Source organism: Malaclemys terrapin, chromosome 1 (genome assembly GCF_027887155.1).
Source record: "Malaclemys terrapin pileata isolate rMalTer1 chromosome 1, rMalTer1.hap1, whole genome shotgun sequence".
Classification (NCBI taxonomy): Eukaryota; Metazoa; Chordata; order Testudines; family Emydidae; genus Malaclemys; species Malaclemys terrapin.
This window is the reverse complement of record NC_071505.1, coordinates 266,342,094-266,368,065: the sequence shown is the minus strand read 5'-3', so window position 1 is coordinate 266,368,065 and position 25,972 is coordinate 266,342,094. Positions and strand designations below refer to the sequence as shown.

Sequence of the window (25,972 nt, the reverse complement as noted above, 5' to 3'; positions counted from 1 at the left end):
ACAGAGGAAATTTCTTCCTAACCCTCTTAATTAGTGGCTGATATATGCCCTGAAAAATTAGAGTTAAAGGTTCTGATTCAGCAAAACATTTAACCACCTTTTGAACTTCAAATGCCTGCTTAAGTCTATCCCTGTTCATCCAAGCACTTATGCATGTGCTATAGCTAGTACAAAACTCACTGCTTATCTGCTGAGCACCACAAGGTCACCCTGAATTCATCACGCCAGCGCTCTACTCTCTGCCTATTAAATACAGAGTCCAATTCAAAGTCTCTGTCTTAATATTCATCACTGTTAATTAATAAGAAGAACATGCCTCAATTCTTTGCTGAGCCACAGCATCTATCTCTCACACATTTTTATTCTGTTTAGTGTAACCAGGAATGTTCTCATGATCCACACACAGCTAAATCTTTTTGAATCCTGCTCAGAGGGCTTGAAAGATGTCTTGTAGCAATATCTTGTGACAGTGAGTTCCACAGACTATGTATTGTTGAAAATGTCTTTCAGTGTCTCTATTTTTTCTTTTTATTTACAAAGGGTAAATAGGAGTCCCCAATCTACCTTATCCATGCCATTCGTTATTTTGTATTCTATCATATCCCTTCTCATTCACCTTCTTTGTAATTAACCCAAACTAAACAGTACTAAGTTTTTCATTCTCTCCTCAGATAGAAGTCTTTCCTCTAATCATTTTCATCCTTTAGTGCTGGACCCCTTTCTCTCTCTGGGATTTATTTTCAAGATAGGGTGATCAGAACTGAACACAGAATTCAAGGTTTGAACACAGCTTTTTTTATATATATATATATCACACTAAAGTGGTAGTGTGATATATATATTCAGTCCAACCCATTCTTTATACATCCTGGTATACTGTTTGCTCTTCTAACAGTTGCTGTTTACTGAGTAGATTTTTCTGAGCTGTCCACAATTGTGCCCATTCCTTTTCCCTGAGTTGACAACAAAAATGATTAACAGTGATGCATATGAATAGTAGAAATCATTCTTTCTAAAGAATTTATCAACATAGAATTTCATCTGTTGTCATGCTACCCATTTGCTTAACTTTGTTAGGCCTCTCTGGTACCACATCACAGTCTTGCTAATATCTTGTATGGGGCTTTATCAGAGGCATTTTAAAACACCAAATACATTTTTCCACTATCCATTATTTTGGTGAACATGCTCAAAGAATTCTAATAGATTAGAGAGAAGCATGCTTTTCCTATATGGAAGCTGCATTGGTTTGGCCCCAGTGCAGTGGTGGGCAGCCTTTGGCCCGTGAGCCGCATGTTGCCCACCACTGCCCTCGTGTATCATGTTCATCTGAGTGTTTTATTATTCTTTTTTTTTTAATTATCATATCAACCAGTTTTCTGGTACTGACGTAAGTCTCGCTGGTCTATGATTCTGAGGATTATTCCTAGTGCCTTTTTTTAAAAGATAGGTAAAACATTTACTATCATCTCTTAATGAAAGATTGCTTTTTTGGTTTGGTTTGCATCTCAGTGACTTCATTCAGAACTCCTTTCAGAACACTCAAATGTGTGCCATCTACTCTTTGTTCCAGTGTCTCCTATTCTGATATGCAGTCAGTCAGTTTCTTTTGTTAATTATTTCTCTGTTTACTGCAAAAAGAAATCAGTAAATGTTATAAAAAGGGATGTTATTTTTAAGAAAGTGGTTTTAATTGCAATGTTAAAATAGTCTTTGACACATTCTAAAGCATATTTTAATGTTCCAATGTAGCTTCCATTAATGCAAATAATAAATAATAAAAATAATTGAAGTAAATGGAAAGAGACCCATTGACTTACATGGAATAGTTCTCACTGAGTTTCCACTTCCCATGTTAATGATCACCTGTCACAAGCTAATCAGTCTCATAGGTATGGCCCTACCAAAATCATGGTCCATTTTGGTCAATTTCACGGTCATAGGATTTGAAAAATCTTAAATTTCATCATAGTGGATTTCATAGAATCATAGAATCATAGAATATTAGAGTTGGAAGGGACCTCAAGAGGTCATCTAGTCCAACTCCCTGCTCAAAGCAGGACCAATTCCCAGCTAAATCATCCCAGCCAGGGCTTTGTCAAGCCGGACCTTAAAAACCTCCAAGGAAGGAGACTCCACCACCTCCCTAGGTAACGCATTCCAGTGTTTCACCACTCTCCTAGTGAAATAGTTTTTCCTGATATCCAACCTGGACCTCCCCCACTGCAACTTGAGACCATTACTCCTTGTTCTGTCGTCTGCCACCACTGAGAACAGCCGAGCTCCATCCTCTTTGGAACCCCCATTCAGGTAGTTGAAGGCTGCTATCAAATCCCCCCTCATTCTTCTCTTCTGGAGACTAAACAATCCCAGTTCCCTCAGCCTCTCCTCATAAGTCATGTGCTCCAGACCCCTAATCATTTTTGTTGCCCTCCGCTGGACTCTTTCCAATTTTTCCACATCCTTCTTGTAGTGTGGGGCCCAAAACTGGACACAGTATTCCAGATGAGGCCTCACCAATGTCGAATAAAGGGGAACGATCACGTTCCTCGATCTGCTGGCAATGCCCCTACTTATACAGCCCAAAATGCCGTTAGCCTTCTTGGCAACAAGAGCACACTGTTGACTCATATCCAGCTTCTCGTCCACTGTGACCCCTAGGTCCTTTTCTGCAGAACTGCTACCTAGCCATTCGGTCCCTAGTCTGTAGCAGTGCATGGGATTCTTCCGTCCTAAGTGCAGGACTCTGCACTTGTCCTTGTTGAACCTCATCAGGTTTTTTTCGGCCCAATCCTCTAATTTGTCTAGGTCCCTCTGTATCTGATCCCTACCCTCTAGTGTATCTACCACGCCTCCTAGTTTAGTGTCATCTGCAAACTTGCTGAGAGTGCAGTCCACACCATCCTCCAGATCATTAATAAAGATATTAAACAAAACCGGCCCCAGGACCGACCCTTGTGGCACTCCGCTTGAAACCGGCTGCCAACTAGACATGGAGCCATTGATCACTACCCGTTGAGCCCGACGATCTAGCCAGCTTTCTATTCACCTTACAGTCCATTCATCCAGCCCATACTTCTTTAACTCAAATCACTAGTCAGGAAGACTCGATTTAATCATGGATTTCTACATAAAAGTGCATTCTTATTGGTTGTTATAACCTTAATATATATTCTTCACAACTCAGAGATAGATGTAGGTTTCGTTTTTAGAAGGCACACACTATACATTTTTTAAATGATTTATTTTGAAAACTTTTCAGATTAGTTTTACAACTACATCAGAAAATGAATGATTGTTTGGTTATTTCATTTATCAAAGATAACTGAAGCAGATGTTTATGAAGTCATTGGATGGTGAACTATCTCCAATTCAACAGGTTAATCATTAATATTTGGAGGATTTTCTTGCCATGCTGTATTAGGAGGAGAACATCACCAGACAGACATTTAAATTGTTTTATTTAACTAAAACAACAACGTTATGTATTCTGGATTTTTTTCTTCAACAGCAAACATAATATTTTAACAAAACAAGCATATGAATTTTTGAATTTAGTTAAACATTCAAGTTTTTTAAAATCAGGTTTGTTTTTGTTAAAATTGTTTTTAACTAAAATAGTTACATAAAATATTTAAAAAACAAAAACAAAATTAAATCAACTATGTCAGCCAGGTCAACATGAGAAATTTAAAATATTGGCTTCTGCAGCTAAATCAGTCGTCTTCACCTTCATTTGCCTGTTTGTTCATAATCTGGAAAAGAAAAACAAGTTTTCCTGCTTTTTCAGGTCCCAAACGATTTCTCAATTTGGAATGAATTAGTTCAAAGGAAGAAAATATTCTTTCTACACCAGCAGAAGAAGCTACTGCTGTTAAAAGTGAGATTATCACTTCAACAGACTCTAAATCCAAGTGCTTAAGTGACTTCCATCAGTTCACTGGTGTGACTTTCTTTAAAACATCATCAGCAAACATATATTTCTTGAATGGTTCACCCTTAGCTCTGAAGTTTATTATAGTTGGCATTATGGAGGGATGATTGCTGGACGTCCATGTCATAGTCAACTCCTCTTCTTTGGCAGTTAAGGTTTCAACCTGGTACCAAGTATTGAGAATATTTGCAAGAAAATGAGCTGGAGAGAGAGCTTGTCCCATTCGTTTTTTTAATGCTTGTAATATAACTCCATAAGATTGGGTCCCTAATCCATGAACTCATTTACAAAACTTTTCTTAAACATTACATGAATATATTGTCTCATACTATAGAATTGGAATTTATAATCCCTATTCCATGATGAGATATCCTTGAGCTATATTGTATCTTAATTAAAACTATCTTTATATAGGTTTTTTCCTCAAAAAGCATTTTATCAAAAAAATCTGATTTAAATTTAAAAAATCATTGATTTTTATCCACCCTGAATTTCATTATATCAGCTATTTAAATCTGAAATTTCCCGGTGTTGTAATTGTAGGGGTCCTGACACAAGAAAGAGTTGTGGGAGGAAGGGGGGCATCGCAAGGTTATTGTAGTGGGGGTTGCCATACTGCTAACCTTACTTCTGCGCTGCTGCTGGTGGCGGCGCTGCCTTCAGAGCTGGGCAGCTGGAGAGTGGCAGCTGCTGCTCGGAAGCCCAGCTCTGAAGGCGGAGCCGCCGCCATCAGCAGCGCAGAATTAAGGATGTCATAGTATGGTATTGTCACCCTTACTTCTGCGCTGCTGCTTGCAGAGCTGGGCCCTCAGTCAGTAGCCACCACTTTCCAGCCACCCAGCTCTGAAGGCAGCAGTGCAGAAGTAAGTGTGGCATGGTATGGTATTGCTGCTCTTACTTCTCTGCTGCTGCTGCTGGTGAGGCACCACACCCAGCTCTGAAGGCAGCGCAGAACTAAGGATGGCAATAGTGCACCCCCCGACCCCCAAAATAACCTTGTGATCCCCCCACAACTCCCTTTTGGGTCAGTACCCCCAATTTGAGAAACACTGGTCTCCCCCTAGAAATCTATATAGCATAGGGCAAAAACATGCAAAAGACCAGAGTTCAGAGTGGCGGGGGACCAGATAGATTTCAGTCCGTGACGTGTTTTTCATGCTCGTGAATTTGGTGTGGCCCTACTCATAGGGACTTAATTCTGGATATAGTGTTCTTGTGACTCAAGATATTAGGACAAATGATGCAGCTGCATTCTGTCGTCTTCCAGAGTATTCTAACTTTTCCTTTTCTAATTATTAACCTGGTAGAACACTCTGGCTTATCATATTGCCTATGAATATAGTAGAAAATAACAGAACATCATAGAACCTGGGTATAGTAGCTCCCATGGAGTTTGCATTTTGAAAAATAAATAATGCACCCAATAGTAGTGTTATCTGTATTTTTCTAAATTAATCTTTGCAGAAAGTTTGTGTACATCGATCAACAGATTTCAGTCAAACTTTGTTTAGTTACTCTTCCTTCACTGAGTTTCTCACCCGTGTCCTAGAATTACAGCTTGCTTATAAAGCCACTAAATTAAACAGAGTTTAATTCTTCAGTCTTAACTATTCAGGTGAATCACAAGATATTGCAGAAATGTAGCTGTGACATTCAGAAAGGCCATTAAAACAATCTATCTGCTATTATGAGAATGGCTTATGATTCTTTCATTTTTCTTCTCAGTCTTAATTTAAAAAAAAAATTCATTTTGTCCTGTCTGTTCTCATTCCAGGTTTTCTAATTAAGTTAATATTTTAAAAATGTAGTGAAAATATTTCAGCTTTGTGTCTGAAAAGGAACCAACAGACCTCTTCCTATATTATGAATTTTGAAAAGTTTCACTTCATGTTTTCAGCAAAACTAATCTATGGCTAGTAGTTGATATGTCCAGTCCATCAAATTACAGAATACTGAAAAAGTCAAGCTTTGTTGAACACATTTTCACAATTCAAAATACCATACTGTGTGTGTGTAATCAGCACACATACTTCACCCCTTTCACCACAATTGTCTTGAGAACAAAAGAAAGAACAACATTAATTCATATGAAACTGTTCTTATTACAGTCTTTCTCTGGCCACCATAGCACAAGCCATCATATCCAAATTTCTCTCTGAAAAAAGACCTATCTGTCCTCCCTATATTAAACCGTATTCTGAGGGGAGACCAATCTTCATAGTTATCATCCAATAGAAATGAAATTTAGAGACTAAGAATTTCTGGTGCTCTTTGAATTCCATAATTAATTCTCTTCTTTTCACTTCAGTGTTCTACTTCCTCAGTGTTTCACTTGAAATTTTTAAGGCTTTGGTGCAAAACACCAATTGTCCAGATCACTTTCCCTCTGTTTCTGTAACAAGAGAGAATGCAGATACATCAGATCTTGGTATGACAGTTCATAGAAGGGAAGAATGCCAGTTCTGTAGCATGGGTCCCCCGACCCTATAGAAGCTCCTCCATGGGGATCAGGTTCTGTGAGTAAAGAGAAGGTAAGATTTAAGGGTGGCAGAAATGCTAGATCTTCCCCTTCAAGCCCTGAGGGGCATCATGAATAAACTGTTAACCTTGTCAGCATAATCATAATCACTCTTTCACTTCTGGTAATGTTCTAGGGAACTCTCAGTTGCATGGCTTCTGTAGGAGGGCTAAAGAAGGAGTCAGAGCTTTGAGGGTCTTGAAGGTGCCACAGGGCTAAGGGCAAACTCCTTTCCCATCCCACTCAGTTGATGGAGAGAGTCAAGCCCTGCCTCCTTGTTGGAATGATGCGATGGAAATTCACTTTCTTGGCTGCTCTGTGAGGACAGTCTTGTCTAGGGGCCAGATTAAAATGCAAGTAGGCCCCTAGTGGAATTTTCAAAAGAGCCTAAGCAGGTTAGGTGCCTAATTCCTATTGATTTCAATGGGATTTAGGTGCTTAACCAGCTTAGGTGCTCTAGAAGATTCCACTAGATGCCTACCTGCATCCTTAGGCGCCTAATTATCTTTGACAATGTGACCCCAAATGTCTGGCAGTCTATCAGACTGTCTATCTAGGTATTTATATTGTGCTCACCTCTGTGGTAGCTGAGCTCCTCAAGCAAGAAACATATCAGTGTATGCGCAATGTGCCCAGCCATTTGATGTCATCATCATCAGCCAGGTTGAGAGCCAGTAGTCAGCCATCAAAATAAGTCAGTGGGCACACATATGAATAGGCACAAAAGTATCAATGTTACTTAACAAATAAATCATGTATGGATTTAATGGGTGATCTGCAAAACATCTTTGAGTGAGTTTGAAGGCAATGAGTCCCCAAAATGTAATTTAACATTGAATTATTAGCTAGTTTCTGTCCAAACTGACATAAGATTTTCTCATTATTTGTTGAAAATTATGCTGCTATATTACATGAACTCTTACATGTTTTCACCCTCAATACAGATTATATTTTTAAATAACAGATATAATATACAGTAGGCTCTTCATTCAGCTATGCTGTATAAATTAAACCACCACTTGACATCTGCCAAACTCCCAAGTAAAACACACACGGTGGATGTTATTTTCTTGCTTGCATTCCCTAGGATAGAACAGACAAATATTTCCATATGGTTCTACAGATGGGAAATAGTAATTATGTTTAAAATATTGCATTGCTATTAAGGTTACATAACTGCAAACTCCTCATGTTTAGAAGAACAGTTCCGAGGTTACCATGGAAAAGTATATTATATCTACCTTATCAGTGGTCCCCAAAACATTCCATGGATTTATTATACTTCACTGTCCACTATGAATCCAGGTCTTTTATTACAAAACATCCACCTGAACTAACCTTCATGCTTCTGTTAACAACTTCCTATTGGTGTAATATCAAAATTAATATAATGTAATTTGCACTTTCCCTGGCTCTGTAAACTTTAATATAAAAATAATATTTCTGTGCAATTCTCTCTGTACACTGGAAAATGTTGCTAGGACATATAAATATAGCAAAATCTGAATATTCAGTAGTAGTTTGCAATATTTAACATCACTGGACCTGATCCTCAGAGGAAGTCAATGGAACTATGCCATTTTACATGAGCTGAGGAACTAACCCATAATCATTAGATTTGATCTAGTATAATTAATAAATCAGTATTGTCCTGTGATGCCTTGATTTTTATTTCATGAACTAAATCTTTTTATCCAGGAAGAACAGCCTTGGATTTTTTTAATGGTTTTTTAAAAATTAAAAAAATAGTTTATCATTAAAATATGTGCAGTACCCTTTTACAGCAGCATGTGGTGCTGCAAAGCAATATTGCTGTGTGATTTTTTTTTTTTTTTTTTTGCAAACTGGCATATGCTATAATGGTTTGTTGCACGCATTTTGGGTAACTGACTCTTCCTAAGAAAAATGAAAGAATAAAAAGTCAGACTCACTATCAGGATCGAGTAATTTTGGCTATTTTAAATCCACTCTGTCAGTGACAGTAGTGAAATGTGCCAGCACTTGTTGAAAAAACATTAGAGACAGGTCAATGATTTCTTAATTCTGTGTTCTCAGGCAGCACCTGCACAAATAAATTCTTGGGAATCTGGGAATCAAAAGAAGAGCCCTGGTAATGGTTTCCTAGTAGTGTGTGTTTTCCATGACAGCCATCTAAAATCTTTTTATTGATGAAGCTCTAAGAGTGGTTTGCTGACCTGCCACAGCTGCTCCACTCCAATTAAAATAACCTGCAGAAGTTCTTTAAAATAAAAGTTCTTAAGAACATATTTAACAATAATCAGATGTTGTAGGCAAAAGCAGGGCACTGTCTTCCACTGAGAAATAATAATGCAATACAATAAAAAGTTATATAACACTGTAGTCATTGCATTGTGCACCTTTATGGGCTGCATAAATAACAAACAAATAAATAACTAATAACCATATACTTAGTGAGTCTTCACAGCACTTTACAATATATAATAAAAGAAAACAGCAGGCTAAATTGGTATAACCTAAAATAAGCTTAATAGAGTATAATATACTTTCTTAAATCTATATCATGTGATCAAGTGTTGTTTTTTCTATATTAAAACTACTAATAATTTCCTCTACATGATTCAGGAACTCTGCAGGCATCACAAGTTTTAATTGCCACACTCCTTATATGTACCAGCATGCCACATGAAGACATTATTAAATGAAACAGCAATCATTAAACCCAAGTGTATGTCCTCACTTACAATGTGTCATTAGCATTTTGTCTGTGACACTATGTAAATTTGGAAACTGAAGTAGGGAGCATCTTGATTTAATTATCTAATACAGGTGTCGGCAACGTTTGGCATGCGGCTCACCAGGGTAAGTACCCTGGCAGGCCAGGCCAGTTTATTTACCTGCTGACGCGGCAGGTTCGGCCGATCTCGGCCCCCCACTCGCCGCGGTTCGCCGTCCCGGGCCAATGGGGGCAGTGAGAAGCGGCATGGGCGAGGGATGTGCTGGCCGCGGCTTCCCGTTGGCCCGGGACGGCGAACGGCTGCCAGTGGGGGCCGCGATCGGCCGAACCTGCCACGTCAGCAGGTAAATAAACTGGCCCGGCCCGCCAGGGTACTTACCCTGGCGAGCCACGTGCCAAACGTTGCCGACCCCTGATCTAATATATAAAATAACTTAAGAAAAAATACTTAATATGTAAAAAACTGCAATGCTTTCCTGAATGAGGTTTTTTTCTAGTAGGCCCATTAGTACCTGAAATTGATTAATCTCTTTGACTGTTGATACTTGATTGATCTCAACTGTTGCCTTTAAATATGAGAAATGGATAATTTGGGCACTTCTAAAGAATTCTTCCTCAAGGTTGTCACTCCCAGATATTGTTGGCCAAATCTTCAAAGGTGCACTTGAAGAGTTGGGTCTACATTTTTTGCTTGTGCTCAGATTAGGTATACACAACTTTTAATGTATATAGACAAGTCACAGCTTATATAGGATTGTATACATGTTGCAGATGAGGATTACATACACAGGCACCTTTAGGAAAATAATTCAGTTCTTCAGTTACTACATTTGGTAATCATCAACATTAGAAGAAAAAAATCAAACAAAAATCGCCATTACTCTCAACAGTCTCAATTATATCTAAATTCACAACAGGGTACCATGTTCATAAATCCACTAAACCTGTGATGAAGTATTGAGAATCACATTAAAACAAGATGCACACAAAATACATTTTTATATATGTGCACCTACTCATATACACATACATATACAGAGTATTATGAATCCACATCGCAATTCGAAACAGATCTGTTACAAGTAGTCAATAAATGTCAATTCTTTTTTATTTACGGAATAATCTATGACTGATGTATACACATAGCAGGTATTATAGAATCAGAGAAATGTAGGGCTGGAGAGGTCATCTACAACCCCCCGTGCTGAGGAAGGCCCAAGTAAACATGGACCATTCTGACAGATGTTTGTCCAACCTGTTCTTAAAAACCTCCAATGATGGGGATTTCACAACCTCCCTGGGAAGCCTATTCCAGAGCTTAACCACCCTTAGAGTTAGAAAGCTTTTCCTAATATCTTACCTAAATCTCCCTTGCTGCAAATTAAGCCCATTACTTCTTGTTTTACCTTCAGTGGACATGGAGAACAATTGATCACAGTCCTCTTTCTAACAGTCTTTAACATATTTTGAAGACTGTTATTAGGTTCCCCCCTGAGTCTTCTTTTCTGAAAACTGAACATGCCCAGTTTTTCTAACCTTTTCTCATAAATAAAGTTTTCTAAAACTCTTACCACATTTGTTGCTGTCCTCTGGATTCTTTCCAATTTGTTCACATGTTTCCTGAGGTGTGGCAGCAAGAATTGGATAGGATACTCCAGCTGAGGCCTCAACAGTGCTAAGTAGAGTGGGACAATTACTTCCTGTGTGTTGCATATAACACTCTTATTAATACACCCCAGAATGACATTAGCCTTTTTTGCAAATGCATCACATTGTTGACCTATGTTCAATTTGTGATCCACTATGACCCCCAGATCCTTTTCAGCAGTACCACCAGCTAGCCAGTTATGCCCCATTTTGTAGTTATGCATTAGATTTTTTCCTTCCTTCCTTACCTCCATTGAATTTCATGGACAGACCAATTCTCCAATTTGTCAAGGTCCTTTTGAATTCTAATCCTGCCCTCCAAACCCCTTCCAGCTTGGTATCATCTGCACATTTTATTAGCATACTCTCCACTCCATTATCCAAGTTACTAATGAAAATATTGAATGGTATCAGACCCAGGACTGACCCCTGCAGGATCCCACTAGATACACTCTCCCAGTTTGACAGGGAACCATTGATAACTGCTCTTTGAGTATGGTCTTTCAACAAGTTGTGCACCCACCTTGTAGTAATTTCATCTAGACCATGTTTCCCTAGTTCGTTTATGAGACTGTCATGTGGGACTGTGTCAAAAGCCTTACTAAAATCAAGATATATCAAGTCTACTTCTTTCCCCCATCCACTAGGCCAGTAACTCTGTCAAAGAAGGAAAATTGGTCCTTTTGGCAGGTTTTGTTCTTGACAAGTCCATGCTATCTGTTCCTTATAATCCTATATCCTCTAGGTGCTTACAATTTTTTTGTTTAATAATTTGTTGCAGTATCTTTCCAGATTTCAAAGTTAGGTTGACTGATGTGTAATTTCCCAGGTCCTCTTTGTTATCCTTTTTAAAGATAGGTACAGTGTTTGCTTTTCTCCAGGACTCTTGGACCTCAAGAGCCCTCCCTGAGTTCTCAAAAATATTTGGTAATATTTCTGAGATTGCTTCAGCTAGTTCCTTAAGAGCCCTAGGATGAATTTCATCAGGCCCTGTCGACTTGAATACATCCAACTTATCTAAATATTTTAACATGTTTTTTTCTGTATTTTGCCTTGCATTCCTTCCCCCTTGTTGTTAATATTAATTGTGTTAAGTATCTGATCACAATTAACCTTTTTAATGAAGATTGAACCAAATTAGGCATTGAACCTACACTTCCCTTCATCTTTCTCTCACTCCTAATGTATTTAAAGAACCTTTTTTTATTGTCTTTTATGTCCCTTGCTAGGTGTAACTCATTTTGTGCCATAGCCTTTCTGATTTTGTCTCTACATGTTTGTGCTATTCTTTTGTACTACTCCTTCACAGTTCTTCCATATTTCCACTTTTTATAGGATTCCTTTTTGATTTTCAGGTCACTAAAAAGAGCTCCTGATGGAGTTATATTGGCCCCTTAGTACTCTTCCTATCTTTCCTTTATGTCAGGATAGTTTGTAGTTGTGCATTTAATATTATCTCCTTGAGAAATTGTCGGCTCTCCTGAACTCCCTTTTCCCTTAGCTGTTCTTCCCATAGCATATCTACCAGTTCTCTGAGTTTGTCTGATTTTCTGAAGTCCTTATTCTGTTTCTTTCACTCCTTCTTTTCTTTCATATCATAAATTCATCATTTCATGATCACTGTCACCCAAATTGCCTTCCAGCTTCAGATTTGCTACCAATTGTTCCCTGATGGTCAGAATCAACTCTAAAATGCTGTCCTTTAGTTACTTATACCACTTTCTGAAACAAACAGTTGCCTCCAATACATTCCCAGAACTTATTGGAAATTTTGTGTTTTGCTGCATTACTTTTCCAGCAGATGTCTCGGTAAGACTGGATACTACCAGGTCTTCTGTTTTGGATATTCTTTTTATTTGTTCTAGAAATGCCTCATCCACCTCCTCTTTCTGATTTGTTGGTCTATAGTAGACTCCTACTATGATGTCACCCTATTTTTAGCCCTTCTATCTTTACCCAGAGATATTCAACTGATCAACAAGTGTATATATTCTTGATGTAGAATGCAACATCGCCTCTGTTTTTGTTCTGCCCATCCTTCCTGAACAAGCTATACTCCTCTATGCCATAATTCCAGTCATGAGACTTATCCCACCAAGTCTCTGTGATGCCAGTTCAGTTATAACTTAAATTACGTACTAATATTTTCTGTTTGACTTCCAGTTTTTCCTATAGTCAACAATCCCAACATCTAGTTTATCTTATTTGGGGAACACCAAGCTCCCCCAAAAAACAATGATCTTCCTGAAAGGTTTCATGCACATCTCCCAGGTTTTCTGGGAAGTTGAAGGGTCTCAAAAGTATGGTGCTTTGAAAATGTAGCTGTAATTTACTTTATAAAAATTATTCTTAAAAATAATGAACATTATTCTTAGATTGCACAGGTTAAAAGCATGAGTGGGAAGGGAGCTTACAAAGCATATAATATCCACACTTGAAAAGGGCAACTGTTTAGAAAAAAAATTACTGCTTTCAATGATATTATGCATCTCAGCAGTATGGTTTTGCTCAAGAAATGATCTTTCAAAACGGTGAACATTTTAAGGTCACCTGGCATATATTAAAATGTATTTTGAGGACATAGAAAGTCTGTAAAATAAAGAAGTTGTACCATGAATCAGAATCAGTTTGGACTTTGAGAGAAACAAAAATACTTGCTGCTTCAGTTTTTTTTTACTACCAAAAAATATAGTCTTCTGAAGACCTAGTGCCTATATCCCTAGGCCAGATACAGGTGAATGAAACAAGCCCAATTTCTGGTCCATCTATAATAAATAGCTTTAAAGAGATGTGCCTAAAGATACTATTTCAGATTGATCAAACATAGGGATGGGATTGCTAGAAGCTCCTAAATGGTTTTCTAATGATTACTTAGAGATTATGGTAATGATTCCCAAATAGCTGACATAGTCAAGTCTTGAGAGATGCCTAGGGCCCCATGTTCATCACAGTTGCAGGAATGGATAAATTCCTCAGTTATGATTTATTCCTCTATATAAAATGTTCATTACTTGCAGATCTCCTGGAACCTGCCGGGCCACATAGTAAAACATGATTTAGCAACAGTATCAGCGCACACATTTGACTATGGCAGAATCCAGTGGGAGTCATATTTCCAAGGATACAGAAACTGTAGAGCCAAAAAGGACACAGTGGCAGCCATACTGGGTGGCACTGGAGTTGGGGTCTCCTTATGTAATTTTTATGACATTGAGGGATTATACCTTAAAATTAACCCACTAACTGATTAATTTGGTAACGCCATTGGAAAAGGAGGAGGGATTAGTTCTTTAACTTTGCAGCAAGAGGTGTCTATTATTAGCAATATGCACTCCATTGCGCAAACTTTGAAATGAATTAATATATCTGTAAATACTGTAATTAATTCATTACATAATAATAATGTTTCTCAAGCAATTGTGCGCAGCATATATGATACTAAACTTGTTATGCATTCAGGCAATGTTTTATTCAAGAAATAAAAAAAATCAACCGGGGGAATGGTCAAGTTAGTTAAACACAGTGCCGTAACAAGGGTGAGGCAAGTGAGGCACTTGCCTCGGGCGCAGAAAGCCGTGGGGCGGGGGTGGGGGGGCGCAGAAAGTGGTGGAGAGAAAAAAACAAAGCTGCTGGCACAGAGATATTTATAACCCAGGTGATCTCCCCCCTGGCTCCACCTGTGGCCCCCCTTCCCCCGTGCCTCCACCGAGTGTCCCCCGACCCCGACTTGCTCCCACCCCCTCTTCCCGGCCCCAGAGCAGAGCAGCTCCATGCTGCCTCCCTGCAACAACTGCTGCCGCAGGGTCCTAGTGCCCCCCTCTCCACTTCCAGGGCAGACTGACTCTGAGCCTGCTCTTCCCCCTCAGACCCTTCCCTTTTCCGGCAGGACCCTCCAGCAGCACAGGGCTCCCCCACCCGCAGTCACCGCTCCTGCCCCATGCTGGGCAAGGAGGCAGCCCCATCCCTCACCCCCAGTGAGGCTACAGTCAGGGGCAACAGCAGGGAGGAGGCGCACACAGCACACACACCCCGGCACCCACCACGGGGGAGGCGAGGGAGATTCCTGGACGTGAGAGGGGCCCTAGGAGCATATGCAGTGACAGTGGTGGGGGTGAGTGTGCTGCTGGGGGGGGGACTCCTCTCCCAGAACTTGCTGCTGCCGGCAGGGAAAGGGCTGGGGGGAGTCCTCCTCTCTGGCCCCTATCCCAGAGCTGCCTGCCTGCACCCCAAACTCATCCCCAGCCCTGCCCTGTCCCACCTCCAAAGACCACACCCCCAGTCAGAGCTTTCACCCCCCCCACCGCACGCACCCTCAACTCTCTGCCCGAGCCCTGAGCCCCTCCAGCACCCCAAACACCTTATCCCCAGTCCCAGCCAGAGCCCTCATTCCCCCCACACCCCAACCCTCTGCCCCAGCCCTGAGCCTCTCCCACGCCCCAAATCTCCCATTCCCAGCCCCAGACAGAGCCCTCACCCCCACACTCCGACTCTCGCCCTGAGCCCCTCCCACACCCCAAACCTCCCATTCCCAGACCAAGACAGAGCCCTCACCCCTACTCTCGCCTTGAGCCCTTCCCACACTCCAAACTCCTCATCTGCAGCCACAACCCACTGCCCTCACCCCTGCACCCCATCCCTCTGCACCCCTCCCATCCCCAAACTCCCTCCCAGAACCTGCACCTCCTCCCTCCGCACCCCCTCCCATCCCCAAACTCCCTCCCAGAGCCTGCACCCCAATCTTCTGCCCCAGCCTAGGGCCTGCACCCCAGACCTCCTCCCTCACCCAAACTCCCTCCGAGAGCCTTGGGCGGGTGGAGGGGCAGAGTTTGGGTGGGGGCGGGTTCTGGGCACCACCAAAATTTCTACAAACCTGCCACCCCTGATCCTGCCCTGCAAACCTGAACTCCCAGCATTCTCAGGACACATGCCAATCCTTAGTGGCCACTGCTGATATCCAGCACCTCCCTCTTCTCTTAACCTGTGAGTCCCTCTCTGGATTGGAACTGGACTGGAACCAAAGATCATCTTGGAAGAAACATTACCAGTCCAAGCAGTCAAAAATTATGAGTTAGACGCCCCAAAATCACAGGCTCTACCGCCACCACTTCATTTATTCTTCAGCGGCAATTCGGCAACAGGCCCTTCCCTCCAAGAGGGACTGAGGGACCCACGGCCGAAGAGCCGGCCCTGGGGGAGGGCGCAATTTTATATTCTTGCCTTGGGCACAAAAATACCTAGCAATACGAGGAGAAGAGGAAATAAACACAATCTCCTGTAAATGAATCAAGTACAAATTGTTCTGAGAATGCTCGGCATGAATGAGCAGGACCACAAGCGAGGAAGGTTGGGGCCAAATAGTCATTAAAGAGAGAGCAACAGAGAGTCCTGTGGCACCTTTAAGACTAACAGAAGTATTGGAGCATAAGCTTTCGTGGGTGAATGCATGCGACGAAGTGGGCATTCACCCACGAAAGCTTATGCTCCAATACATCTGTTAGTCTTAAAGGTGCCACAGGACTCTCTGTTGCTTTTTACAGATTCAGACTAACACGTCTACCCCTCTTATACTATTAAAAAGAGAGTGAAGGAAGTGATACAGCCTGGAGACACAGTATGTGCTCTCGGTTATCACGGCTTCTCGATGGGGACGACACCATGATAAGGGAGCCTGGATGGATTTTGTCTGAACTTCACCTCTCTGACTCAGGGTGGAACCCATGCCATATGGCCAAGTGTGCAGATTAAGGAGAATGTGACAGAGGCTGTAACAGACAACACCAAATGGGAGTCACTTGTGATCAATCGCTTTTCACCTAGACTTCCCTTGTCCATTAACACCACTTATCTAGTACAAGGGAAAATAGAGCCATTGGTGTCCATTGCCCAAATAATAGCCAAGCAACAGGAAACTGGGGCAATACTGTACATGCAGTGGAAATACCTTGGTGGACTGTACCAGAGGAGGTGAGCTTGCACCCCCCTGGTTAGTACTTTGAGCCTAATATTAATAGTGGTTGAAATGATTACAGCTACTGTGGTCTTGGAAATGTGTTCTTGCCTGGTAAACTTTAAAAAGAGAGCACAAAAAGGCAGGACTGTGATACGAATGAAATGAATGCTAACATAAAAAAGAAAAATAAAGATGGTGGAATGTAGGCCTGGCTTGACTTGAGTGACAGGATTATGGAGGTAAATAGATCAGCAGGCTGAAAACGGAATGTTTGTGTTAACTAAGAGCTGAAACAGAATATCTGAACTATCTAAGATAAGTGGCAGAAATACCAAGGGAACTGTTTACAAAGAACAAGATATCAATGGACAAAATACGTTGGGAATTTAAAAATGAGGTAAAGAGTATTTTGAACATGGACAGTGCATGAACAGAGCATGCTGTACGGGGATTGGTTCCTACAAAGTAACCAAGCCAGTCCCAAAATGTGTGATTCAATGTATAGTAAATGCAGTGAGATGTGTAAATGTATATAAAGAGGATTTCTGTGTAACTTTGAACCTGTGATGTGCTCTGTGTTTGAATCTAGTCAGCTCAGTGTGACATTGCTGTATGCAATAAATATACATGAGTGACGAAGTCTGGAGTCAAACTGAATTCTTCGAAGCTGAGTGGAAAGAGGTCTGAAGGGGAATCCCAACAGTTCAGTGCTTGGGCTTGGCAATGTCTTTCTTGTAGTATGTCTGTGCCTTTATCCTAACCTCCAGGAAGGCTTATCTCACAAGATATGCCTAGCATTTACCAGGAGCAAGCAAGCAAACAAATAGAAACAAAGAAAAATGTCTGCTTATAAAAATGGTCTAATTAATCAAGGCCTCTCTCCGTGAAAACTAGCACAGCAGGGAAAAGGAGACTTGGAAAGGATAGTCCTGGCTGCCTCAGCCACTGAGGAAAGCTGGACTTTATTCTGCCTCCTTCTCCTCACCTGGAAACAGCAGTAGAGCCCAGGATGTAGAGACAGATGACCAGGGCAGGGGGCCAGGCAGATAAGGCAGCAGCTCAGAAAGTGTTTATGTTCTTACCTCCATTCTGGGAAGCAGTTCTGTGGGAATTGAATGGCAGTGATAAGCAGATCAGGTGTTTATACTCTCTCCATGTCTTCGCCCAGTACCAGCACAGAATGGAGGAGAACTGAATGGAGCTGTGGTGGAAGCCGCTCCATCCAACGCCCCCTCCTTCCTGACTGCCCCCTCAGGATTCCTGCCCCCATTCAACCCCCTATTCCTCCCCCAACCGCCCCAACCCCTATCCACACCCCTGCCCCCTTACCACCACCTCAAACTCCCCTGCCCTCTATCCAACCCCCCCCTGCTCCCAGCCCCCTTACCACACTGCCTGGAGCACCCAGTGGCTGGTGACGCTACAGCCGCGCCACCCAGCTGGAGCTGGGCCATGCCACCACCGCCACACATCTCAGAGCACCAGGTCACGCCTGGCTCTGCAGCTGCGCTGCTCCAGGAGCTCACCATCCCACCACCCAAAGCATTGCGCCAGCTGCGCAATGAGATGAGGCTGTGGGAATGGGGGAACAGCAGGGGAGGGGTCAAGGGGTAGCCTCCCAAGCCAGGAGCTCATGGGCCGGGCAGGACGGTCCCGCGGGCCGGATGTGGCCTGCGGGCCATAGTTTGCCCACCTCTGATGTAGGGCATGCAAGGTAACCAATGCAACAGTGCTGGAGGGAAGATTAGATATTAATGCAGATATTAATGCTCACCCTCTCTCCTCTTCCACAAGCAGCACAGATGTGGGGAGGGCAGGCAATGGCAGAAAGAGGCTAGCACCTCAGGCATCACTGGAGATAGCAGTGAATCAGTCTGCACTTTGTGGAAAAGGCCACTTTGATCATTTTCCACCTCTTCTCACCTGGAGATGTCAACAGGAGATCAGTGATAGAGCAGCGGGGAAAATGTTGATTTTATGATGGAGGCCACTATGTTGTAATTTATGCTTCTCTATGAACATGTGTTTTATGCGGAAGTGTATATCACATAATGTGTTGACCAGTCGATCTGTCAATGCACTTAACCATTACTGTCCATATAGCAACTAAAATTGCACTGTCTTGTTTTATTTTATAGCTCCGTAAATCTGTTTTCAGCATCAGGGCAAGAAATCTTCTGGAAAAGGAGACAGCAATCAATAAAATCCTTAGGTAACAAACAGGGGTAATTTGATTTGATGCTTTCTATCTTTTGGATGACAAATGGGTCTCATTAATGAGTAATGAATTATTTCTAATCTGTTTCTTCTGCATGAGTGCTAAAGTATTAAGTCAGTTTACAGTGTGTGCTTAATATTTGTGCCAGGGTATCTCTTTGCATTAAAAAAAACACAACTTGTTTTTACCTCTTTGTGTAAATGATAATAACCGATGATAACATGCTCTTAAGGTATATTATTCATGGATACAGTGGCAAAAGATGGATAGTGTTTTATAATATAGAGTTAAATCTTGGCTTTTTCCACCTTTTCCCTTAGAATTAACCAAGATATCACTCTTCAAAAGCACTTCTATTTTGCACTCATGCCTGGGAATTCCAGCACAATCTTTGTACAGGAACCCAAGTGGAGTATTCCTACCAAACACATAAGTAAGCTATGCAAGATAGCACAGAAAGAAGACCTGTAGATTATTAACTCTGTGGGACTGATTGTGGACACCTTACAATGGTGATCACATGCAAAAGTAGTCCCAATACATGCTCAGCAACATGAGGAAGGGATACACAGTCATGGTCCTATGTGTCTCAGAGGAGCAAGAATCATGTCATAAAATTATCCCCTGAGTTCTCACCTTGCTACAGCTTTTCATGCCAGTTTTTGTTTTACATTGTTTAAATTAGAAGTGTTAACATTCAAATTATATGTAAAATCTGTGCCAACAATTTTTAGAGCATTAATTTGTTGCTACCTACAGTTGTGTGTCATCAAAGCTTGCACACTTACAATATATATTATAAACTACCACTAATAGGGAAATAGCAGTACAAATCAGGAATAACTGATTAGAAAAATACAGTTGTGAAATGAGAATAAATATTGCAATGCTTTATGAAGAGCACTGCAGTATGAAATTACAGGAGTTCAGTGCAAGTCCCGAACTGTGAATATTGTTGAAAAGTGCCTCAGAATTACATGCAATTTGAGAAAAATTATAGCAGCCACCTTTTGTTGTTCTTTTTAATATTCCTAAAGAATAAGTAACAGTAAGTGCTGTAGAGATTAACACAACTTTAGCGTTCTTTAAAAACTATGGTAAATGTGACCAATTAGCAATTCAACTGGATATGCTTTGTCAAGATGTGACTGCAAGGCCAAAAGTATTCATTGCAAATGAAACTTAGGATTCTTTTAATAAGCAATTCAATTACGTAAGTGTCTCTTGGTTTTATAGAAGTTGCCCCATGGAGAAATAAGCACAGTTCCCGCGTACTAGTCAAGCTTTACAATACATTTTTATGTATTGGCTTCTCAGCAGCATTTGACGAAAACACACAGGTTGCTGATTTATAATCATGAAATTCCACTGACTCCAGTGGGGTTACACAAAGCGTCAGTCAGCTCAAAGTTCAGCTCAGACAGTATCCCATAGGAAATCCACTCATGGGCTGCTTTTATCTTTTTAAGGCTCCATTCTTCCAGATTCAAGAATAACTCATGTAGAACAAAGGAAACTGTACAATTGAAACACACAGAGTTTCCTATGAATTCTTCCATCATAATAGTGAGGTTTCCTTCCCTCAGAAGAAGTCAGCAGTTCTGCTTTCAGAACCTGTGGATTCCTGGTAATTTATCTGGCTCTCACTGCAAGGGACAGCCACACAGATTCCCCTTGTTTCTGCTTTGCTAGTAGCCTGCTCCCACTTGTCCCTTCAGAGCATGGCATCTGCAGAATCTATGCTTCCACAGGCTCCCTGAGAACGTTTGAACCTGGAATCCCCCCTCAGGGACAGTTTCACAGGACAGAGGAAGACGCAGTCCTAATTTATATTCACCACCAGGTGCTTACCCACCCAGATTTGCAGAGTCAAACTTCCTTGGAGCCCTTGTGGGGAAGTTTAGATGGTAAGGGGATCCTGCCACGGGGGCAAAATGTTTGCTGGCACATCCGCCTTTTACACACAAACATAGGATGCATAGGGCCTTCGAGGAGTAATAGTCGCAAGAGTGTAGCTGATTCATTAACAAAGAAGCAGCCTCCTTCTGAGCAAGAGGAACAGGTAGCTTTCTTGGCAATGAGTAACTGTCTCAAGCTGTTCCCATACGCTGCTGGTTCCGATGATGCCATTTCTATACTATAATGCCTGGGCCCGCCCTAGGTGTCACAGCTTCGGCATTAACATGCAAACATAAGAAAGCATTTTCACCACATAAGGGATGGATTTGCTGGTGCAGAAAGTCACTAAATATGAGGTTTTTTATGACAGTGGAGCCTCAAAGAAGGATCTTGCAAAAAATAAAAAAAAGGTGGGTGTGAAATGTGATAAAATTTCACAGCTAAACCCGAGCATACTGTTCACAGGAAGCAGAGAAACTCAAACTTGCATGAAGATTATGTTTTTTCTTTGTACTGATCACTACTACTATGTTTTTATCATTAATAAAAGTAGCTGAGACATTTGAATTTCAGCTAGATTACAGACCTGACAGTGAAAGAAGTGATGTTTGTACCTAAAACACTGAGTAATAGTTCAAGTTTTCCCTTCTCTAAAGAGTCCCACCAAAAGGCTTTTCATCGTTGTCTGTATGGATGAAGGTGGGTATAAGTGCTTCTCTAAATTAAAGATGCTCTGGAACAACTTCAGTTTGCTCAAATTATTTTAACAAAAAGACTTCTAATTCTGTTCTTGCTGCTTTATGCTTTGTGCTGCCTTTTTTGTCCTTCTTACCCACCCTTATTGAAGAATATTTTTTATCAAATTCTAAATATTTTAACATAAACAAGAAAGAGTGCAAATTGTACACAATGGGATGAATTCCATCTTTGTGCATCTCTTGATTGATCACTTAATGCTCCCATTGGTGGCAATGGGAGCCCTACATACCCTTCCAAGGGCAGAACTTGGGACCAAATGAAATTGTATTGAAGGTGACATCAAGCATCAATTATGGATTAATTATCATCTAGAATCATCAAAGTCTAGAAAAATATATTTTGTAAGGATGAAGAAAATTGCCTGTCTGCCACCAGATCCAGCATCATGGATGCCAGCTAAATATCTGTCTGATTCCCAGAATCATTCATCACCTTTATGTTTTATATAATAATTACCAGTCATTCCTGTTGAGCTTCTCCCTCTCCCTCTGCACCACCAGCCTTGACCCCACTCTCCTCACATTTGTTTTCTTCCCCCACTCCCCTCTCTATTACATGCTACACACTGAGAATGGAATACTCTATCAGCCACCATCATCTTCTCCCTACAGTCGTTTGCGTGAATATACTGGAACCATCCAGATATACACATATAACCACGTTATCTTACCACTGTGAGTGAGCCTTATCTTTCTCACCTCATCACCCCCTATTGCTACACATGCATATTTCATCACATAATAGTTTGCAAGCTTCACGAGGCACAGGCCATGTCACATCTTTTTATTGGTCCGATAAAGTGCCTTAGCACATTTTTGGATGCTGTATGAATAAAACAAAAATATTCGGATTACCTAGGTCAATAATGCAGAACATGGGTCTGGTTCAGATACAGGTTAGCTGACCAACTCTGAGGCTGTTTACTGTACAGCCTATTCTGAGTCATTTTCCCATCAGCCTATCATATCATCTACATAGTGCAACATCTAAGTTTCAGGGACTGTTGGACAAAAAAATCAACTTCTTCAAAGGTCATCATTAAGTAATGAATTGTGACAGTTTTGGAAATAAGCCACATTAGGTTGAGTAGCTTTTGATATGCATTACATTATAATTAATTTTAGAGCTAAATTGTAAACTAGTGCTAAGTATAAACAACAATGTATTCACTATTCCAGACAAAGCTTTTCTGACATTTCCTGAGCCTGAGGGAATAGCCTATCTCATGCATAAGTGAAGCTTTCCGTTGTAATAAACAGCTGAATGAATAAGGAACATTTATCTTATGTCTCAAACTATGTCTTGAGTGTGTCATTAAAATATGTTGTAGTGCTTGATTTAAAAATTCAGTTTTACTAGTTTGCTGGTATTCTGGTAGATTATTTAACTGCTTTTATAAAAGCATTCTTCAAAACACAGTGATCTCTTATGCATATCAGAATGAATGAAAAACAAGTTCTTAACTCTTTCTAAAAGGGTTATGACATTACTTTATATTTACCTAGTCTCTGATTAAACTATCTCAATAGGTTGTTATAATGGGCCATCCTGATTAGGCAACTTCCTGTCTTAAGACACAAACCCAGAGTATCCTCAGACATAGTAAGTAGTTTGTTTGTTTATTAGAAAGCCTCCACATTAAACAACCAATTTGTGTTGGTCCCTTGAGTCGTCACTTAAGACAAGTTCAACCCTAAGTCAATCAGGGTTTCTCCTTTAAATCTGTGATTCCGTTTTTGTTAAATTTTAGAATTGGATACCTGTAATTTTTTTAAACAATTGATATGACTAATCTCAGGTATGTCTGGTCATGATCAGCTTCTTAGAGCATTAGAAACCAAGGCTGCCACTGGATTCTACCTAGTCTCCAGCAAAGTCAAACATGAAGAATTTCAGGAGCTGCTTAGCATCTGCTCATTGGAAAATGTTGCCCCTTTTTATACTTGTTGTGCTAAGGGAGCTCCATACTTTTAATGGATCATCATGAAGCAAGCTCTGTGACTGGCTCATCCTTAATCCAAGGAAATACCCAGACACACATCAGCTAGGAGAGAATGGTTAGACAACAGGGCAAGAATGAAGACCAGAATGCAAGATAGCTAAAGAGGTGAGCATGTAAATATGCCATTTTAGATGGCTAGATTGCATAGACACTGAAGAAGACCAGTTTACTGTTTACTGTCTTTTCTTTTTAGAAACATCTGATCATATAAGAGGGACCCAGGAAGAAAAGCTTTATGTTATATCCAAGTTGCATTAATAATCCATTTTGCTTGACCAGTCAGATTCGGATTGTTTCAACAATACAGTTAAATTGAATAGCTGAAAGGTAGTGTTGTTTGATTGTGTTAACAAAGTGCATTTGGCCTGCTGTCCAAACAGTGCCATAGTGAATGCAATCTATAAGATGACAGAAGTGGATGCTGGGATCCATCTGGTGGGTGCTCTTCTGGAACATGACAAAAGTTTATTGGAAGCATGGATGCCACAATGGAAAGATTCAGTGAGAGAACCTATCATCATCATCAGTAATGAATGAGTATGATAGTATTTTGTGTATTGGGTTTACTGGTGGAGCATTGCCATGTTCTGTTAAAGATTCTGTCCAAAGGACTCACCAGGAGAATTGTATGCAACAGGTAAAAATGTGGATAGGGTCTCTGGCGCAGTTCAACTAAATGATGTTCATTTATGAAACAAGCCTCAAATTGCAGTGATACAGCAACATAAGCAGACCTCCCAATAAAGACATCACACAGAGCACCACCTTCCGCAAAGCAAGCGGCTTCATACTGTTAGTGGAAGGTACAGTATTATAAAATACATACAAACTGTTCAGCATCTTGAAGTGGCATGGAGTATTTAGCTGAATTACTGTCTGTTTTGCTTATTTTTCAGGGATTTTAAAATGGGAAGGAAATAATGTGAAGGGCTGCTGCCCCTTTCATTCATCCCTTTGGACCCATCAGTTTTTCCCTGGTAATGTATGGTATATAATATTCCCTGTAGGACCTTGTCTTGCAACCAAGCTCAGTGTAATTTCTTCCTCTAACTTGACTAGTAATTTGTTCTTATTAAACATACTGTATTTCCCTTGTGCATATAGAGATCAACATGAAGGACATTGCTGCAGCTGCATTTGCTGAGAAGAAAGGGATAAACTGCATCCAGAGCTTTGCATAGCGAGTAAACATTGCAACCAGCTTGACATGTTTCTACTTGTCTTTCTCTTCCTATCTCTCTCATTACATATTACATGAACATGCACTCTCTCTATTATCTAACAGAGCTAGTGTGATGGGGTGGATTAGGCCCAGAGGCTCCCTGCTGGAGACCTCAGGGTCCTGCCACACCCATCCCAAGAAAGGAGCAGTGGAGAGGTCCTCCAAGCAGGCTAGAGTAGCTGCAGGGGAAGCAGCCAGTCAGGGCCCAGGAGGGCCCTATAGAAAGGACCTACAGAATCAGAGACCAGGCAGTTCCTCGACAGTTCATCAGTACCTAGGCATCTCACACCCATTGAAATCAATGGGAGTTCAGCAACTAGGTGCTTTTGGAAAACCCCGCAAGGTGCCTATTTGCCATTTAAGGTGCCTAAAATATCTTTACAAAATCTGGCCCTTTGCAATTGGGAGAATGGTCAGGCACATTTTGGCACTTGCTAAGGATTCATAAAGGCAAACGTTCCCAGAGAGTAGAGGATGGCAGAAGAGAAACGTAAGGAGATGTTTAGTAAACAAGCTAAGGAGCTTGTAAAACTCTCCTCTCTGTCACATCATCTGTGGTGCTGTGAGTGTGGAAAGGCTTCCGTGCACATTGCTGCTGACAATTTGCATTATCTATTTCAAGTCACTTGATCTCAGTCCTATAGCGCTGGCATTGCATCTTTTCTCCACTGATTTCAACAGGGACTGCTGGACTGTCAGCATTTTTGAAAATCAGACAACTTATGTAGACACCTAAATGTGGACTTAGGAACCAAACTTTAGGCATTTACTTTTTAAAAATCTTGACAATCTTTCAACGGGTCTGCTCCTTTATCCAGATCTGTTCCTTTATAGTATTTATTTAATTGGCTTCATTATTCACTTAATAATATGGCATAAGAATGTAGTCACAGGAAGAATTTACTATTTTGGTTGCAAGCAGTGTTCTCTTTTCTTACGTACAGCAAGGGATTGTGTTCTCCACTCACAAAGCAACTGGATATCTCAATGAGTTGTGTACAAGCATGTGAAAACATTTATGTGGAAGTCACACGTGGATGTAAGGAAACAATTATTTCTGGATAATAAAATACACATGCATGTGCCTAAGAGCACAGTAATTCATAT

At 40.9% G+C, this 25,972-nt stretch overlaps 1 protein-coding gene across 2 annotated transcripts in view; it reads left to right on the top strand.

The window, feature by feature from the left end:
• NALCN (sodium leak channel, non-selective) overlaps positions 1 to 25,972 on the top strand; it is a 380,117-nt gene that overhangs the window by 290,782 nt on the left and 63,363 nt on the right. For both annotated transcript variants that reach the window (XM_054012833.1, XM_054012825.1), the window contains exon 18: positions 18,904 to 18,977. In XM_054012833.1, the coding sequence (XP_053868808.1) occupies positions 18,904 to 18,977 (74 nt within the window). The remainder of the gene's footprint in view (positions 1 to 18,903; positions 18,978 to 25,972) is intronic.